The following is a 20,583-nucleotide window of genomic DNA, read 5'->3' as shown; positions in this document are numbered from 1 at the left end:
AAACTAACGAGTCGTGGTGGACCTGGCACTTAGCCAGCTTCAGCCTCTATTGCAATAAATATGCAGGTAATAAAAACCAGCACAGCTGTTTAATGTAGAACCCCTCCCAAAGGACAAGGGTTGCAGGTTCAAGTTGCAAATGGGGCACTTCTACTGTTCCCTTTTCACAACGCCACACGCAAACCACAGCTGCTTCAGCTGCGCAGACGGACAAAGAGCAAAACGGATGCTGTAAGCCCAAAGGAGAATGCAACAAATAAATAGTACAGTAGGGTGTGGTGACAACAGGAAAGAGCACGTCAAATTCAGATTCTCACCAATAGGGCTTTGTCAGGGTGTGTCCGAGAGGATCAAAGTGTAGTGCAGGAATTTTCCCTCCAGCAGGGTTGCATCTTTGCCAGGATATGGGGCACCACATCCAGAGAGAGGAGATTTAAATCAGCACACACACACAATGCTGCCCTTTGTCTGTTCAGTTGGTGTACAGCCAACGAGCGGAGTTAAGTATTTTAACATATGAGGCACACTCTGCGAATATCCTTCCCACTGCATGGACAGCAAATTCATTTTTTTAATCTTTAATCATTATTATTTTTAATATTTCCCGTTTTATTGAAAATTTTGACGGTTGATCCCAGTGCATTAAGTATTGAATGAACCATGGCAAAGAACTAGGGGTAATCTTAGAAACAGGAACTCACAGGCACATGAATCAGCCAAAGCAATTCAGCAAAATTGCATTTACTTATGAACAATAATAAAGGGGAGAAAAAAATGCTTGAAAGTAAAACATTATAAATTCTAAGTCTTTTGCTCACGCCTGTATTTAGTATCAAGGGATGAATTAGGCAAGAAAAAAATCTACTAAATGCTAATATTAGAGCACACATATTGTAGTCATTACTCAATGCAAGGATTTAAAAAAAAAAAAAAAACATCTTATTTGAGGGCATTCTGTAACACGGGTGATGTGGAAATAGGTCATTATGAGATGAGGACCCTTTTGAATCAACTGGCCACTGACTGAACTTGAATTCCAAGGTAAGACTGTCGGAATCCCACAATGATGGAGCCAGTCAGGATTTTAACCAATCATAACACATTCCCGTAGCAAACAACACTTTCATGGGTCAAGATCAGTCCATCATTGATAGAGGATGCAGTTGCAAAATATTCACATTGGACATAGGACAATGAGCACAAATGTTTTTAAAAGAAACTTTATTGCATATGAAACAAAGCTTTTCTAATCAAGTGAGGTAGTACTGTCCATAGTACATGTGACTAATTGCAGAGACCAAAGGGAAACAGATTTCTCCTGATATTTTATGAAACAGCAGAAGCCTACAAGGTGAATGAATACATTTTCCAGTTTCAAGCACAATACATTTTTAATTTAAAATAACATTTTCCACTAATATGATAAATTATAATTTCCATTATTATATGATGACTAATGCTCATACAGATCATTTTACTACTGTCCGATGGTGAAGGTGTGCGCTTTATTAATGCTCCCTCTGAATAACTTTCCTGTAGAACTGTAGTTCCTGGCCTGCCAGGCTTTTAAAGTAACAGATTCTGTAGAAGTCTGTTCTGAAATACATCACAAGAGTTAGCAGCAAATTTGTACAGAATAATACTTATAAAAATACATATAAAAATAAAGATATAATAACTTCCATTTCTTAAAGTTATGAAACAAATCCTAAATTCTGTCACATGCTGAAGCACTTTTTCAGGAACACAGGTATCTCTGAACAGGTAGAGTTTTGTGACAGGTTGGCCACTATGAAGGAAACCTTTCTTTAAGTGCTTAAATGTACAATTAAGATTATTGACTTTCAGCAAATAATTTTTTGCAAACCAGACACAGGCCACATGCTCATTAAACAAAACAGATAACATTATTTACAAAATGGAATGTTATGTACATAAAATTTACAAAGTTCACAATATTTCACAAGCTCTGGCTGGTTGGAAAAGGGCAAATGGCCGTGAACAGAGTAACTTCCCATATTTTCTGACCTGTAGTCTATAATTGTCAAGTTTCTTCCCTGGCGTTGTTGAATGTACATGATTAAATCAATAATGGGTCCTGATTTCAGTGCAGCATGGTCAGAAATGTATGGAAAAGCAGGCAGTACAATGAGCACCTCTTCAAGGGGTCCATGCAATGCAGGGGTCCTTGCGGCTCGAGTTCAAATGACCGCAAAGACTCGGAACGCTTTGCCCACCGAAGGATTCCGTATGCTGAGGGGAAGAATGAGAGCTAAGATTAGCCACATCTGCACAATGTCCCAGCAAACTGTAGCACATTACACACAAAGCACGTGAACTACATTCTTCAAACGATGTTCAGCATGCGTCATCAGCATCAGTCAACCAATCAATCAATCAATCAATGAAAATGGATTTATTGCATTGTATACTCTTGTATTGTCTTAAAGCACTGGACAAAGTAGTGGGTTTTCCATGGGGAAAAGGAAGAAAACAGAAATGCTAAAGGGACAAATAGGGTAAACAGGAAAATTCCCTGACCTGAATGGGGAATTTTAGAGACATTCCTGGAAAAGTCTACTCAAAACAAACCAGGGAAATGAAACAAGTGACAGCCTTTAAATGATTATCCCTCCCAGTGTGGGACTACTCCATGACCGCTTGTCTGTACCTCTCCGAGGAGACCCCGTTCTGGTGAGTGGAAATGTACTGTCTCCTCCTGTCCACAGGCATGACATCCAAGTATCCCCCTGAGTCATTCTGTACGACCCCTGCATGGATGGCTGACCGGCAGATGCTGGATTTCTGTTCAACAAACACAGGAAGTTAAACAGTGTGTGTGTCTGTGCATGTGTGTGTGTGTGTGTGTGTGTGTGTGTTGGTGTGTTGGTGGGGGAGTTGGGGGTGGGGTTAACTAAGGTCCAAGCAAAAATAATCCTAATACCAATTCTACTATGGCAACAGTAACTAGGCATCTTTCTTACAAGGATGCACTTGAAGGGACACGCTCGAAAGCAAATTGTGCACTGTTATTTCCCACAGAAGCCAATTTAAAAAAGAGCATATAACAAATGATCTCTTCGCATCATTTTAATATGAATAAATGGACACTGTTTTTAGCTGCTTTGCTGGCAAGTTAAAGTCTTAGTTATGCACAGACAAATGATTTCTCCTGCACCAGTCTTCTAAGTCGGATATAACAACCTGTCATCGCTGCCTGTCAGAGGAGAAACTACAATGAAAATAAGCTTCCGAAACATGAATCACTTTTAAAAGGAGTCACTGTTTATGTTCTTAAATGTCACTGTAAGGCACCTCGAAGGCTGCACTCCGTGTAATTGTGATTGGTTATTCACATCAATTCATTTGGGCCAGACGTCCTTATTCAGGCTGATGTTCTGTACCATCCATTACATTACAGGCATTTAGCAGACGCTCTCCATCCCGTATTCATCTGGACACTTACCGAAGCAGAATTGTTTAGAAACATGTAGAAATGGATAGAGATTAACTTGAAAATCCTTAATATTTCTGCACATTACAAGGACCTTCTTTTTGTCCTTTTTATTTTTTCAACTGCAAGTTTATTCTTCACTCCAGAGGCCCTGACACTTTTCCGTGGATTTACTGAGGCAATTTCAGGTTAAACTCTTTAGCCCGAGGGTACAACCGCAGTGCCCCCACCTGGGATTCAAGCCTCCTTTCCACGGTCCCACAACCTCCTTTTCACAATTTCTGTGAAACCTTTTTGCTTCTACATCCTGCTGAAACCTCTGACAGTCACTCACTCTCTCCCACAGAGCTAGGCGTTTAGCCTGACAGGTTCCGCCCCTGGGGGCTGCGCTACAGCCGGGCGTGGCAGAAGAGAAGACCCAGACGGGGAGCTGCGGCGCGCAGGACAAAAGGCTGTCACCGAGAGCCGTTAGTCCTACCGCTGAAAGGAAAGCTAATGCGGGCTTGCATCTATAAAAGAGGACCTGACACGTACGCTTTGAGGAAGGGGCTCCGGTGTACTCTGTTCTCGTGGGAAAGCAGATTCCCGCCGTATTATCCCCGCCCGCCGCCGTTGTTGTTCTATGAGCCCCCCCCCCCCCCCCCCCCCCCCCCCCCCCACACCCCTTCTGACCTGATCTGTGGAGGTCACGCCCTTTCGGAATGTTTGCACAGTGCAGGAGCACGAACCCCGCAAGTTCTCACAAAGGACTGTGGGACGTCTCTCTGCACCGCAGAGACATTAATTATTATATTACATTATGTATAATAATTATTAAGGGTGCTACTTCAGTGTAAATTGCCTGGGTTGTTACGTATTATTTTCCAAGATTAAATATAGACTGTATTATAATTACTGATAAACATGCAACATTCCATATGTTGCAGATTATTAAATTATGCTGGATGCTGCATTGTAAATGTAAATTCTGGGCCAATATCATGCCCTAGGACTTCCAGTTCCAGCCTCACAGTTTAATCAGCAGTGCTTTACATTTTGCTTTCTTAAAATCAAAACATCATTAAGTAATGCTTTGATGTCTCAGCCGGGGGTACTTGATTATTCCTGGGGGTCTACAGCTTTCATAAAAGAGGGAACTGATTAGTCAGTGGATTAATTCATCACTTCAGTAGCTAACCTATCCAAACCAACATAAATACAGACAAAACATGTTTTTGAACAATAGGCTTAATTCAGTTTGCAGTCATTCAGTTTGCATTTGCGCTTACGTCAGAATAAACTCGAGTTCCGATGACTCTAGAGTGTTGGGAGGTCATCTGGAGACAGTTTCGGGGACAGTATAGCCTGGAATAGAAGCACAGCAGTCATATGTCATAGCACCATAATAGTTATATTCCAAAAATGCAATAGCAGCAGTATAACAGTATCATAACAATGTCATAGCAGCATTACTGATGTGTTCTATAAATGCCATAGCAGCATCATAACAGTATCAAAACAATGCCACAGCTACACCACAGTAGTGTTTCTTAAACATCAAAGTCACAGTAGTATCATTACAATAACACGGCAGCAACCACTTATAATCATTATGAAAATAAAATAAGGCTCCTGCAGAATTGAAAATAAAGAAAACCAGGGTTTACCTTGGACAGTGCCTGACCGGCTTTTTGAAGGGGCACAACTGTGCAACGGTGGTTTCGCACGTGATGGCTTTCACTGCATGGATAAGCATAAGGGCAGAACAGTAACTACTGAGAACATTAGGCGATATGTTTGTGTCTGTGATGCCTGGAAACCTTAAAAAAAACACTAACCTGGTACTTTTGACACAGTGAAGGAATTTGCACTCTCTGATTTTCTGTTGAAGGAAGTTAACAATGCTTTTACAATCATTACTGTAATCACAGTAAATTTGTCATAAGCCTGTTGACCATTGATTACCATATTACGCGAACATAGTTGATAGTCACTTGCACTGTCCACAGAACTAGTCAAGACTACAGCATATGCATACAAATACACAGCAATTAATCACGGTTCTGGCGTAATATCAGTTGCAGAAAGGCTTTACTTTCACAGAGTTTGACATTGAACATGGCATTCGCTACCGGGTGCTATAAAATGAGAGATATAAATACACTTACCCCAGAGTCTGAACCCCGTTCTTGTTGGACTTCGTAAAGTGTTCCTTTCTTCCTACTCTTGTGATGTCCAGCCACCCTCCTTCATTATCCACAATCCCTGCATGTATACCAGCTCCGCAAATACTGGATTGCTGTGGGAAGAGGAAGGGGTTAGGGTATGAAACTCCATTACCCAGGAAATGACTACATGCACAGCTCCCTGCCAATCAGACGAGCTCTGTATGTGACTAGCCTAACAACAGCTTTATCCTGACAGATATTGATACTACTGCAGAAACCAGCCCAAGGTAGTTACTTCAAAACTACTGAGGAAAAGTCATGTACATTTAAAGTGGGCTTACCATGTCATAGTATGCACTTCCTATTACTTTCATTCTGCTCTGTAGGCAGCCAGCAGGGCACTCATATCTGTTGAAAAGATAGCAAGATAGTATTGGAATAAGCAGCACATAAACTAACAATGCGAAACAAAATCATCCAACACAAACGTAGGCCATATAAAAATGAATGTACAGAAAATGACTCTGATACTGTAGGATATTCACCAGTCAGTTGACAAACCTACAGCGAATGAAAGACTCATTCATATCAGTATGTTTTCTTATGTTCTAAAAATAAACATGCAAATATTACTTTATTAACATGTTATTAATAATTTATAAAGCCTGTTGTAGAGTGTATTTAACTTGGTACAGAATGTTATTTGACATTTGTAACTGCTCATGAAGGCCTCTTTGTTTACCTATTGCAAACCCATAAGAGTAAACAATGCAGTGTACGTTCTTGCAAAAAAGTATTGGATACAATGCAAATTTTAAAAAATAAAACATTTGTTCTTCATAAATTTGGCACCCAATGTGGGGCTGAACATGTCCAGTCCCACACTGGTCTGGAATGTCTGATTGTCTGCCACAACAGCAGCAAATCCTGCTGCAACTCCGGTAGAGTGCAGGCAGTTGTGGTGTGGTTCTCCTCCAAAACATGTGGTGTCACCAGCTGCTTCTTTTCATACCGCAGATACAAAAGCCAAGCTCATACAGAGTGGAACCGGAGAACAAAAATTCACACGCAGCTCTTTGACATGCAGTCCATGAGCCCCCGATCGACCAGCGGGGATCACTGGAGAGAGTTGAAAGACGGACCCCAAACCGACTGAACTGTCCCACAGCCCCATACAAATGTGCAGCAATAGTGAACCGGCATGGTCCGGATTAGATCCGAGACCGAATGAACCACCCAGCAGCCAGAAAATTTTCCAACTTAACAACAACATACAGGCAGAAAGAAATGCCCCTCCAACTAGCCGTGGCTCAACCGTACCTGTTACACGTCGTTCCTTTGCATTTATCGCGCAGTTTCGCCTCGCAGGTCACCTGTTGAGCTGAGAGAAACAAAAGGCCGTTTAAGAAGCCCAGAACCGCGGCTCTGGAGTTGCTGTTGATTGATAACGGTAAAGAATGCCACTCTGTGAAGTTTAACAGCGGGTGAGATCCTCTGGCAGCGCTTCCAGAACAAACAGAGGGATCCCACCCCCGGCGTAGTCACGGCCTGGCCATGCCTGCGTTCGGCGCTGCCCCTGCCTGCCCCCCTCTCCCCGTCGCCCCCCCCCCCTGCCCCCCTCCCTCCCTCGTCGCAGGAAGCCGTTTAAAAGCAGCCAAGGTCCCAGAGCACCCTGAGTAAACACGGGCCGAGAGCAGCTCTGTGAAAACAGAGAGCAGAAAAACCTCCCGGCCAGCCAGCAGGACCCGCGCGTCATTAGGAGAAACAGAAACTGCACCGGTGGAACCCGTCCCCCCGGCAGAACCCCCCGACACGACTTTAAACAAACAAATCCCTCTCCTCAAAGACAGAGCCTACACAGCCTCCAGCAGAATTTGAAATGCCTCTCTATCTGTCCATACATGTATGCATTCTGGATGGATGGATGGATGGATGGATGGATGGATAAATAATCGATGGTAGCTTGGTAGATTGACTGATTGATTGACAGACTGATTGATTGGTGGATGAAGGCTGAGGTGAGTTCTCCCTCTTTGTTGTAAAATACTATGAGCTCATGCAATGAAAGGCGTTATATAAATCCATTCAAATTAATTGAGTGAATGCCTGAATTCATGAATAGATTATTCCAATCAGTGAGTACATTTATTTTGTATGCAGCTTTGAGTAAGTTTGCTTCTCTCCACAGGAGATGAAGCAGTTTATTTGTCTTTGGTTCAACTCAGGTCTTAATGACTGCAATGTAATGCACCACAACTCGATGTAAAACACCCTGAACCCTGTAAATGTCTGATCCTGACGCAGTCTGTACCATAAAATGAAATTCGGTGATTGATGTCACAAAGGTAAAATTGATTCTCACACATCTGCCTGGTGCTGACCACCTCCTTCCTCTCGGCACGGTCCTTCGGAGGCGCGGTTGGGGAATGTGCCCCCAGTCGAGGCTCTGGGGTCCTGGGCACTTCAGGCTCGATGTAGTTGGTTTCTTCCGCTTCGGGGGGGTGGTAGTGCCTCCCCATCCCATCGTCTGTAAACACATAAGAAAGGTTTGCGTGATGAAAGACGACCACCCCCGCAGATGTGATTTAACCCGGGAGGAATATGTTTTGTTACTTACTGCTATTACTTATGTAATGGTCATATGACAAAAAATAATAAAGATACAATGTTCTAAAAATTCTCACGCAAAGAAAGGAGTTGCAATTATTGCATGCGTCAGGAAATTAGATCGCCTAATTTACATAATCTCCCCCATTTTAGCATGTTCACCCCAGGTATACGTATGCAATAACTATGCCTCAAAACAAGTCACAGAGTGATGTTACCCCCGTAAAATACATCGTAATAGCAATTTCAACCCATTGCGACAGTTTAGTAAATACGACATAGATATTGTGGGCTTGCAGCAGCTGCTTTTGCACGGGAGAAAGCATTTGCAATCTTTTAGCAAATCTGGCCCTCGGTGCTTAGTTTATATGAGAGTAATAGGGAACACATGTACTATATCAGAGTAAATTGAATGTGAACAAAGTTGATTTAGTTCTTTGCATTTCCATGCGCATCTGAAAGCTTTGCTGCGCTTCACTGCTTGTTTCCTTCTCAGGTGTGGCTACTGAAAATGGGGTCATTGCTGTCTTACTGTAGATAGCCACAGAGTTTGCGGGTCACATGATCAATGGAGGATTGTTGTTTCTTTGCACAAAAACCTACCTCTGTAGCAGAGATTGTCCCTGCAGCGCCCTCCGTAACTAGGGGGGCAGGCAGAGCAGGGGCTGCCATGCTTGTAGGGGGCGTGGCCCCACCAGTTGCCCCTGTACATTCCCAAAATCCAAAAAAAGAAACAAGGAAAGTGGGGTCAGAGTCAAAGCTGAAATTTAGGCACTGGGTGACAGCTTTGAATAATAAACATCAACAGTTTATATTACCACTGCAACATTCTGTAAAAGAAGCAAGTTGTGCAATTCATGAAATAAAATGAAGTGCTTCATTTACATCCAGGCCACAACATGTTATGTTGTTATACTGAATTCCAGACCTGGTTGAGTACTGTGAACTGCCACTTCATGTTTTCCAGTACTTATAAGAGGTTTGGGAAAAGATTGCACACATTACAGATTTAAAACTAAATTCACCCTTAAATTTGACTCACAATTATATGCAAGAGTTATAGTGTTTTCCTGCTAGAATTAATTTCCATGATGGCTAAACTAGTGCAGGTGAGGAAAAATGTGCAAACACCTGCATTTACTTTCAGTGTTGATAGAATCAGGGCTACGTCTGAAAGGTAGGCCAGCTGTGATTTTAATAAGAGAGATTAAATGAAAGGGTTCCTTACGGAGGGGAGTAGTTGCACACCAGGTAGACGGCTTTGGCCCAAATCATCCCCCAGACATTCATGTTGTAGCAGACATTGATGGCGCAGCCAATGCGGTTGCTAGTGGCCCAGACCAACTGCACAAACATGACGTTCACTTACTTCGGGGTGCCATTAAATGAGCACAGGTGCTTTGCTTCAGCTAATTCCCCCCCAGCCATTTACTTAACAAAAAACAAGCAATAGCTTACTGCTCGTTCAACCAACCAAATTTTGCAAGCAGATGAAAAAAATGTACTCCCACACATAAAATCTCTTTCTGTCTTCTCTCTTTATTGTCACACACACATATGCAAATAGAATGCAATAAACACCATATCAATAAAGTTAGAAAATAAAGCCTATGTCATACATTTCTCAGGTGTTTCCATGCATAAATCTTTTGAAAACATTGTGCAGCTTTTTTCCTTTTTTTTTTTGTACATGAAACTTTAGGAGCTACATGAGTCACTTGCTTTGAAATATGTTGTGTTCAGGTGGATTCCGGAGTAAAACGTGAAGTCGGAGAAGAACGTGTTTACCTGAGTGTAGTGAGTGCACACTGGCCCATGGCAGCGGTAGGGGCAGTAAGGGTCACACTCTTGCGGATAGGGGAAGGAGAAGTCTCTGACTTCGTCGTACCAGGCCTGAACGTGGAACGTGGGCGGGCGGTCTCTGAAACAAGAAACATTCGCAACGGGTGTTCAGTGTACAATCAGGGAGAAGGTCAGGGGTCAGCATACCGCTCATTGACAGTTCAAGACACTTCCATAATTGTAATACCTCTGGTTTCTATGGTACAAAACTGTATTTATCTATGAGATTTATCTTCATCATAATAAATCATCAAAAAAAAAAACAGTAACAATACAATCATGATAGACATAAGTCCATTTATCGTAATAATGGCAACACCAACAACAGTAATACAGTAATAATGATATGAAGAAAAATAGTAATAAGAAGACTCTAAGTAGAAAAAGAAGAAGAAGAAGAAGAAGTAGAAGAAGAAGAAGGAGGAGAAAGAGAAGGTGAAGAAGAAGAAGAAGAAGAAGAAGAAAAGGAGGATGAGGGAAAGGAGGAGGAGGAGGAGGAGAAAGAGACGGTGACGAATAAAGAAGAGCAGGAGGAGGAGAAGGAGAAGAAGAAGAAGAAGAAGAAGAAGAATACCTGCCCCAGTGAGCGCCCAGGTTCTGTCCTATCTGTGACAGTAGGCTGGCCGGCCCGTGTTCCCACCGACACTCGTCGGCCCAGGCCTCCGCACTCCTCTCCAGCTCTGAGTCCCACACCTGCAGCACAGCCACGAAAACACACCTGCCGTTACACTGCCTGCACACACACTGCTCCTACACAGCGTTTCTACACACACACACTGCACCTACACAGCATTTCTACACACACACACACTGCTCCTACACTGCGTTTCTACACACACACACACTGCTCCTACACAGCATTTCCACACACACACTGCACCTACACAGCATTTCCACACACACACTGCTCCTACACAGCATTTCCACACACACACTGCTCCTACACAGCGTTTCTACACACACACACACACACTGCTCTTACACAGCGTTTCTACACACACTGCGCCTACACAGCGTTTCTACACACACACACTGCTCCTACACAGCGTTTCCACACACACACTGCTCCTACACTGCGTTTCTACACACACACACTGCTCCTACACAGCGTTTCTACACACACACACACACACTGCTCTTACACAGCGTTTCTACACACACTGCGCCTACACAGCGTTTCTACACACACACACTGCTCCTACACAGCGTTTCCACACACACACTGCTCCTACACTGCGTTTCTACACACACACACTGCACCTACACAGCATTTCCACACACACACTGCGCCTACACAGCGTTTCCACACAAACACACACACACACACACACACTGCTCCTACACAGCATTTCTACACACATACACACAACGGGTTCAGTTTCATCCAAGCCCTTAATTATAGAACTGAACTCACAATCAAGGTAAATGAATTAAATTATGAATGAAATGAAATTGTGAAATTATAGACCCAACGCAGTTATCATTTCCCCATTCAGGAACGCCGCAGGCTCTGCAGTACAGTACGGACTGGCCTGCACAAGAGTTAGAAGGGTGTTAGATTTGAAAAAGTACCTCCTGACTTCCTGTAAAGCTTAGCTTGTGTAAGTCATGGCTAAAATTATAAAAATAATTTAATGTAATGTCTTTTTACAAAAATTGCGCAGTCAAATAATTTCAAGGAATTACTCAGGTCTATGCTGCGAATTCTGTCTCTGTCCATTGTTTTTTATTTTACATTTCACATGGTGCAGTCCATAGCCAGGACAACACTTAACCCTTATGCTAATTCCTCCATGTGGACGGGGATTACATTCCCCACCTTCACAATTGCTGTACTGTGATCCCATCTCTATGTGTAGCCCTGTCTGAACAAAAAATGCACAAGGAGGGAAGACCCTCTGCTCTCCTTTAAAAAAGAAAAAAAAACTCAAAATAGCCTCGCAAATCAATGTCTTAGGCCTGATAGCACATCTGGTGATGGCTTGTGCGCAGGACTGAGATAATGTATGTGCAAGGACAGAGCAGTCACATGCAGGGGATGATTTTCACTCTTAATCAGAGCACAGTTCAAGGCAAGCCTCACCTCATCAGTGAAAGACTGTGCGTATTTATCTCAGAGAAGCACATGGTTGTCACTGGGTGTTATGTAAGGCTGACTGGACACAGTGCTGGCAAAGCTGTACCCATACCAATTTTCTGACAGGCACAGAACAGCTAACGCCGGTCACAGTGGTTGCATCTGGAACAGTGCCGCAGATCGCTCTAATACATTCTGTATGAATGGAGCGTGAACACTTAGATAAGCCAAAAGAAAATGATCGTGCTAAACATTTCTCGGCAGCAAACTTCTATATATCTACAGACTCTCTTTGTTATTTATTTGCTACCGGAGCAAATTTCAGTGTCGCTCATTAATTCTAAGCATTTAGGAACGCTCCATCCTACCCGATAAAGCTGAGAGTGTGCTGTTAAACCAAGTTGAAACCACTAGTCCATTTGCACAACATTGCGATTATTATTTCCAACAAAGGGGGCAAAATTACAACAGACAAATGCGCTTTGAGGAGCTTTTTTTTTCTTTTTTTCTCTTTTTTTTTTTGCTGCTTTGCCAATACTGCTGTGAAATCGTTCTCATTTTTAAAGAATGGAGCCAGTGTGTTTCTGTTGGGTATTGGGTTCCGCCTCATTTTCCCTGGAGAAGGAGGTTATTTAACAGAATGCAAACGGGTGCTGAGCTGCCCCTCTCTAATGTGTTCCATGTGTCTCCCGAGCATTCCACTCCACCGGGCTCCTGTTCCACCTTTCCTACGAGGTCACCCCCCAGCTAAAGTTCACCTACCATCAACCACTCTATTGTGTTACCTGCTTCCTACAATTGCTTTATAGGGTATTTTTGTAAAGGCTTCAGACTAGTTTTTTTTTGTTTTGTTTTACATTTGCCATACAGTTTGTACTAGATGCAGTGCATTACATTTAGAATTAGTTTATCAAAGAGGGATAGATACTTTAAACTTTAGTGAAATAATATGAACCATATGTCATGTCATTCAGGTCAGTGTATGAAATATGAGTGCATATACTTGTGTATATTTCTCTCTCTTAAAATGAATAATAAGTGCTTCTGTATATACACTATATGACCAAAAGTATCTGAACACTGTTTTTAGTGGTTTGGGCTAGGCCTCTTAGTAGCAGTGAAGGCAAATTTTAATGCTACAGCATACAATCACATTATAGACGATGCTGTGCTTCCCCAACAGTTTGGGGGAGGCCCTTTCCTGTTTCAGAATGGCAATCCCCCGGGCCCACAGCAAGGTCCATGTAGAAATGGTTTTGTCGAGAACAGTGTGGAAGAACTTGACTGGCCTGCACAGAGCCCTGACCTCAACCCCATCAAACACCTCTGGGACCAGTTGGAAAGCCAAGAGCAAGCCAGGCCTAATCACCCAATCAGTGCCCGACCTCACCAACGCACTTCTGGCTGAATGGAAGCAAATCTAGTATAAAGCCTTCCCAGAATGGTGGAGGTTGTTATAGCAGCAAAGGGTGGACCAACACAATATTAATGCCCACAATTTTGAATGAGATGTTGCATGTCAGGTGTCCACATACTTTTGGCCATGTAATGTATGCGGCGTGCATGTGAGTGCTTGTATTTTGAGGAGAAGGTGATTTTCTACTCTGCTTGTACGCTATTGTGAGTCACGCATAAAGACCGGTATCTTCAGAAGCCTGTGAGAATTGAGGATTAGTCGAGGGAAATGGAGGGAAGAATCAGAGTAGCAGGCATTCAGCACCTTTTATGGGGTTCACTGAGGCCACTAGCATTCAATCAAAGACATGAGAATGCAGATGTGTACAGCTCTTTTTTCCCTTTTTCAAATGTGTGTGTGTGTGTGTGTGTGCTCACATGTGCATGGGTGTGTGCATGTGCGCGCATTTGCGTTTGTGTGTGTGTGTGTGTGTATGTGTGTACACATGTCTGTATGCGCACGCACGTGTGTGTGTATCCGTGTGTGTGTTTGTATAGCCTTGAACTTGTGCAGAGTTTGCGCTGCTCGGGATCTGGGAGGTTTTGGAATTCTTGGATGTTAGTGTTACTCTGCTGTCAAAGCCCCCTTTCCTTCCCTGACCTCTGGCACTGTTCTAACGCCGCTGCTCGGCGATGCCTGTCCTGAGAAGAACACACATCTGTCTTAGTTGGGCGCACCACATCACAGCAAGAAAAGCAAAGGTTACACGCTTACAGCGATTTCGGTGCAAATACAGGAAAGACCTTGAGCTAGGGGTCCCACTGCCCATGTACTGGAGATACGCAGGCTCTGCTGATTTCTCTGTTCAACTTAAAATGAGCAGCAGTTTTAGATCAGAACAAGCAGGTGAGGTGTGTAATTACTTCATTAGGAGCTGAACAACAAAAGTCAGCATGCCGTGTGCGGCTTAACCCCGGCATTATGCAAACATTCACCTGGCCCCTTCATTTGTCATATAAGGTTCATGTGGCAGCTGTTGCTAATGCATTTAATCAGCTTTATTAATATGCAACAAGTCAAATGTGAAATTATTGCTGCACAGGTATCCCTGGATGAGGGCATCTCTGTGCGAAACGGTAATGAGAGACAGTGTGGATTTGGCATGTAGAGTACTCTGACTCTGGGGGAAGCTCTGCACTGTGTGTTTGCCTGAATGCCCACCCGGAATTCAGTCCCTCTGGCTTCACATCAAGAACCGCCCTCTATCATGGTGTGACACCGCGACTTCAAACGTTCGCACCCGTCTGTTTGCATATCTGAATCAACAACCGGCTTGCGCTGGAATCCCTTTTGTCACCTCCTTTGACCGCGAGGTTGAACCCAGTACAGCGGATTCACACTGGACCTATGCTGGTGATGCTAACAGCTCCAAAAATTACCAAAAAAAATTTGGGCCTTGAACAATTTGTTTGTAATGATTGATACATTTGTGCAGGGTACCCATGTATTGGTAAGCCTAATTACAGGACAGGTCTGTCTTGGGCTGGCCAGCGAACACCGATTGGACCTCTACCTTTGTAGAGAAATCACCAAGCAGTTACCAAGCAACAAGAAAGAAATCACACCAAGCTGGGACATCACAAATCGGAGAGAAGGTCGCACAGCAACAGCGAGGGCTAGGTGGAAAACACCGTCAACCACGATGGAATCCAAAACTTTTTTTAAACATCTTTTTATGTGCTACTTTTATCTTTTCTCACACAACTGGAACTCCAGAGGTTGTTTGCAGGCCTGTCCCATCAAACGCGATGTCCTTCGTCAGTTCGGGAGGGCGTGCACACGAACACGTGTGTCCAGTGAAAGGCATGCGCCCGTCCCCCTGCTTCTGTTTTCTTTCCCAAGGAGCAAAGACCTGGGTTGGCCAGAGGTGGCGCTACTGAGTGGCGAGGTGGAATAAGCCTGCCAATTGACATCCATCATCCCTGGGTGATGCTGTGGCCAATCGTGTGTCAGCCTGGGACTCCCAGGCGCAGCATCCATCAGTGCAGACAGGAATCAACTCGCCGACCCTGGATATTGGATACCGTCGAGGCAGCAAGATCACACTTTCACTGCGACAGTGAAATATCATACCCATGAAAACGGAGACTGACGCCCACGTCGCCGTACCCTGCCCCCCATTTGCACAGAAAAGAGGAATAATCTCTCCGCCGTAGCACATATATCCTGAAATGACCCTATCTCTTTCCTCTGATGCCTCCATTCTGGCTCTCCAGTTACACACAGTTCCACACGGTTCTTATGGGCACCCCTCACGGCAAAAAAAAAAAAAAAAAAAGGGAGCTTGTTTCTGGTGGCTCTTTGCTGCTCAAGCAGTTTTCACATGAGGTATGTTTCATCTGGAGCCAAAAAAAAGATGCTGCAATGCTGCTTTGCACATCATAGTTCAACACGGTTAAATAACACTATGCCTCAGCAAAACACTCACTCTGCATGCACACATGCAAAAAAAGAAAAAATACAGATTCTAAATAAATTCTCGTATCCGTTTGGCTCTGTTTATTGAGGAATGCAAACAGACTATTCAGGTAGGGAGCCATGCAATCAGACCCTGAAAAGCCATGAACTGTGAAAAAGAAAAAAACTTGAAGAATTCATTTTTCTGACTCCGATGTGACTCAGCTTGTAAGGGTGCATAAAAGGGCTTATTTGAATTAATTTGTTTTCTGATTGAATTTGTTTCTAGCAATATTTTATAAAGGCAAAAAAGCATGCTCTTTCATTAGGCGATGGATCGAAGCGGTCGAATGCGCCAGCCTATCAATGAAGGCAGCAGCTTCAGTACATAGCTGTATAATTGTGGATGCAATGTAAATGCCATGTCCAAAGGTTGTGTAAGTTGCTCTGGGTAACAGCATCTGCTCAATGACTGTAATGTAATGTAATGTAATGTAATGAAAACATTTTACTCATAGGCTGTTTGTTGCTAGTGGCACCTGCCTGCTGATTTTTTTATAATGTACATTGTTCCAGGCGGTAAGCAGCCTAAAGCACATTATAGTGTTAGCTAGAGGAATCTCATTTACCCTAAAGTTTGAGTGCTTGCAAATTTCCATATGAACATTAGTTGTAGCTAAGAAACATATGTTTCTGTCTTTAGATAGCTATATAAATTGGGGGGAGGGGCATTAAAAATAGTTAAAAAACATTTAATTTGTTTGTTGTAGTTTATGAATGCTCTATTTTCAAGTTCCTACCTGACTGTGTATTGTCCTTTAAATGAGGGTGGGGTGGTGGGGTTCAGTTCATCATTAATGTATTGTCTACAGTAGGCCTGTATCTAGCTACTTTACTGTCTAAAAGAATTTATCTACATTTATTGTTTTGTTTGTGAATACAGTGATAGTTTTTTTTAATTACATCTAAGTTCATTCATTAAGAAAAAAAAAGATGTAAATGTCACTTTGAAGCTTCAAATGACCAGCAAGTGCAGTCTGAGTGAAATTAAGTTGTAAAAAAACCTATTTGTCCATATTTCCCAGTCATTCCCAGTGTATGCCACATGTCCAGGCTCTATCAAAATACAGATATACAGACACAAATACATACAGATAGCGACTTTGCTGCACACCCCTAGTGCATAGGGATTTTTTTAAATGCAATTCTTGCTTAAATTCCTAACTCTAAGCTAAGATTAAAGCACTGGGGCAGTTATATTGAATGCTCCCGTGAGTGTCATGTACATGCAGTTAGTTATTCGATGCGTGACTATTGTCAGGAATGACATAAAATGAAAACTAAACTGCTGGGAACCATTTTGACACATCTTTTGGTCTCTGTTTCTCCATAGTACTGTTCTCACTAGATGCATGCACGGAATATATATAAAATTGACTATGTCCATTAAAGATGTACATGCAATACATGTTCAAGTCTTCTGAACAAACCCAAGATTAAGTTTGTTCTTCATTACAAGTTTTTTTTATATTACTACAGACAAATGCCCTGTAAGACCCTGTTTTTTGCTTACCATGTACTCCATGTTTGAGGCTTGTGGATAGACTTGACCCCTCAGCTTATTATGCAGGTCCAGAATAAGGTGCATGTCACTCTCAGTGATGGCTCTCCGCCCCCTCGGTTTAGGAACCGCCCACTCTCCATCTTCATCCAGATACTTTTCCAGAATAGCCTCCAAGTGGGTGGAGTTTGGGATCACCATGGCGATGATTGTTTGGGATATAAATAGCAGAGCTGCTATCCCTCTCTGCCAATACCAGGGCCAGCACTTCATGTTGATTGACCTAAAAAAACTCCCTGGGATGAACTCCAAAACAAAGTACTTTCCTCACGTCTGTTGGCAAAAAAAAGCAGAAAACACCAAGATTGGTTAACAATTCAGTTTGCTATGGCTAAGGTCAATATTGTAGTTGGGAGGTAAATTGAACCACAGCGGTGTCAGATAAATCCAGATAGACGCCAGTGTGTTTAACTGCAATACAGCAAAGTACTGTAACGACAATTATAATTGGATTGCCAATGACGGAATAGTCAGAATGCAAAAGATATTGTCTCATTTCGTTCATTTAAACATTGATCTGTGTTTACTGATAATCACATCTCTGTTCTCTGGCAGACTGAGGGATCATTAAGCAAAGTAGTGGTGGAGTGGTAGTATTAAGTCAATGTGACTTATAGCCTATACAACCATCTCAGTTTAAAGGGAAATTCTCGTTCCCTTATTGCAGGTTATATTTGATCAACTGTAGCACTTAAGTTAGAACGTGTAATTCTGTTTCTTTGAGTCGACTAAATTGTGCAACTTTAGGAAAACCATTCAAATGAATAAATGAGAAGGAATCACGATCATACATGGCACCAAAGGACATATCCTCCAACAAGCCGCTCTTTCTTGTTGCTTTTCATTACAGGTAAATCATACGAATAGTTTATAACAATAATCGCGCTGAGCGCTGCCATCTTTGTGAAAGGTGCGGTTACGCAAATTCCAGGACTGTGTATATACTAAACCTAAAGTTCACACCAGCTGTCCAGATTCCGAAAAGCAAAGCAGAGCACATATGCAATGTCATACAATGCGCTTTTAAAATATTGCATCCGGCAAACTTACACATGTGCATTTACTAACTTATAAGACTCTTGCTTGTTATAAGGTCCTTGAATAAAAGACAAGTGTGGCAGTTACACTGCTGCAATAAAGTTTATCATTTTTACACAAACTATTTACGTTTGCTCCTTGTCAGGTAAGTGCAATATTTCATAAGTTGTGTCTCAGTACAGCATCCTGAATCAGCTTTCCCCCCTGCTGCAGCCTTTTTCCGGCGTTTGCCCTGTACTGAAATATATTTTGATAACTTGAACTCTGATAAGTCCCCCCCATGCAAAATTGAATTTTAAAAAATCAGTCATCAGTCAAAAAAATTAATTACCTCAGTTTACGTTCTCTTCCTCAAAGATTATATGATTTCCGCTCCTTTTTGCAATGATGCTTCTGACTTCAAGCTCCAATGGTTTGGTCTCTGCAGGATGCTGACATTGCGCGTGCAAAGTACACTTATTAAAAAGTAGGCATCCTATGCTATTTTGCGCGTAAATTTTATTGGACCCTTTACGGTTTATAGATTTCAGTTTAGAAATAGCTAAGTTTCAGATGGTTGAACACTAGACAAATCAACGATAGACGTACTTGCTTGAAGTTCGCTTGTCGGGGGTCTAGCTCGCAATCGGCATTTTCACAGAAACTCAAGTGCATCCTCCACTTTTATCCTTGATTTGTCCTTTGTGATGCGTGACGTTCCTGACCACTCCTCTCCCAGAGCTCGTGAGGTTGATTCCTCAGGTCAAATTTCAGTGTTTCCAGAAGCCCGCTCGCTTCGCACGAGACCAAGCGGACTGCGGCTTCTTTCACCAAATTGGATATTGTAATCAAGGGCAGGGTTATGCAGGACCTTTTCTGTAACCGGAGCGTTTATATGCACTTAAAGAGCTGACCTCTCACTGGTTTGTTGTATTTCACCACCACCCCAGCCCCCCCCCCCCCCCCCCCCCCCCCCACCCCCACCCCCCCGCGATAGCAAACGCAGACACGCACTTTGTCACTGCTGCAGTCTCGCTCGAAAAGTCATGCATATAGGGATCCCTGGATGACGTACAGAAACTATGGGATGTATTGCTTACTACCCTTCAGTATAACTGTAGTCTATTTAACAACATCCAACTTGATAATTTCCTGGTTTTGCTTGTTTGATGTCTGCCTGATATGTAGTTAACTGTCTGGTGCCTGATTGTATGGGCCATTGTGTCTGCAGTCGTTGCTACAGTAGGTGGTTATGTTCTTATTGCTTGCATACAAATTAATGGACTTACATGGGTACGTTCCTAACACAAAAAAAAAACTTTTTTCATAGCAGTTTTATGCTCAATATTTTATTGTTCTCCCAGGTTGGAATGATTTATTATATTCAACGGCCCACTCCATCATTGTCTGTAAATTTAGGATAGTGCAGTTTAAGGGAAGTGCGTTCTGTCAGCCACTGCTTCATTTTAATCTGTGGTCTGCCAGCTGTGCCGTGTAGTCATTGTGTTTGAAAATTACTCTTCATGCAGAAATGGCACATGCAGATTGCAGGTGCCTGATTGGCAAGAGGAGTCATTTTTTGAATAACGAGACAGGAAAACCCCAGCTGACACAAATAATTGTTACCTTGGTAACACTACAGCCAATTATGTTCCATCTTCGTAACACTACAGCACTGGCACAATTAGATTTCAATGTCAATCCATGGGACAGTTACTACATGGATAACCAGCTTATTAGTATGACAAGCCACCCAACAGGCAACATAGATTGTTTTATTTGAATGAAATATGGCTGATCCAGCAATTTTGTAATTCCTGTTTTTAATCAGTATAACACCCAATTTATACCAGGCAACAGACATGCTTAACACCCATTATCTAATCACCAAAAGACAGTGTTGTCATTAACATTAATATTTGCACAAAGTTCAGCCAGGTTAAAGAGGGAAGTCCATGTTTTGTT

At 42.6% G+C, this 20,583-nt stretch overlaps 1 protein-coding gene across 1 annotated transcript; it reads right to left on the bottom strand.

The window, feature by feature from the left end:
• Positions 1–1,204: 1,204 nt before the first annotated feature.
• On the bottom strand, positions 1,205–19,390 carry crispld1b (cysteine-rich secretory protein LCCL domain containing 1b). Its single transcript, XM_035428549.1, has 15 exons — positions 18,971–19,390; positions 17,554–17,874; positions 10,625–10,743; positions 9,997–10,129; positions 9,437–9,552; positions 8,812–8,912; positions 7,964–8,128; positions 6,922–6,982; positions 5,943–6,009; positions 5,602–5,732; positions 5,272–5,315; positions 5,101–5,173; positions 4,723–4,798; positions 2,672–2,805; positions 1,205–2,253 (listed from the first exon to the last, which is right to left on the bottom strand). The coding sequence occupies exons 2-15, from the start codon at positions 17,812–17,814 to the stop codon at positions 2,202–2,204; spliced, it is 1,533 nt and encodes a 510-aa protein (XP_035284440.1). The 5' UTR covers positions 17,815–17,874; positions 18,971–19,390; the 3' UTR covers positions 1,205–2,201.
• Between the last annotated feature and the right edge of the window lie 1,193 nt (positions 19,391–20,583).

This window comes from Anguilla anguilla, chromosome 8 (genome assembly GCF_013347855.1).
Source record: "Anguilla anguilla isolate fAngAng1 chromosome 8, fAngAng1.pri, whole genome shotgun sequence".
Lineage (NCBI taxonomy): Eukaryota > Metazoa > Chordata > Actinopteri > Anguilliformes > Anguillidae > Anguilla > Anguilla anguilla.
The sequence above is the reverse complement of the archived record's forward strand: the minus strand, read 5'-3'. Positions and strand labels throughout refer to the sequence as shown.

What these genes read in the sequence shown, in the direction of transcription:
- crispld1b (XM_035428549.1), bottom strand. Translation starts at nt 17,814, where the DNA reads ATGAAGTGCTGGCCCTGGTATTGGCAGAGAGGGATAGCAGCTCTGCTA. An exon ending in GGACAATCTCTGCTACAGAG is followed by an intron (nt 8,129 to 8,811) that starts GTAGGTTTTTGT and finishes ATGTGTTTACAG; the next exon opens with ACGATGGGATGGGGAGGCAC. An exon ending in CACTGTGTCAAAAGTACCAG is followed by an intron (nt 5,174 to 5,271) that starts GTTAGTGTTTTT and finishes TTATCCATGCAG; the next exon opens with TGAAAGCCATCACGTGCGAA.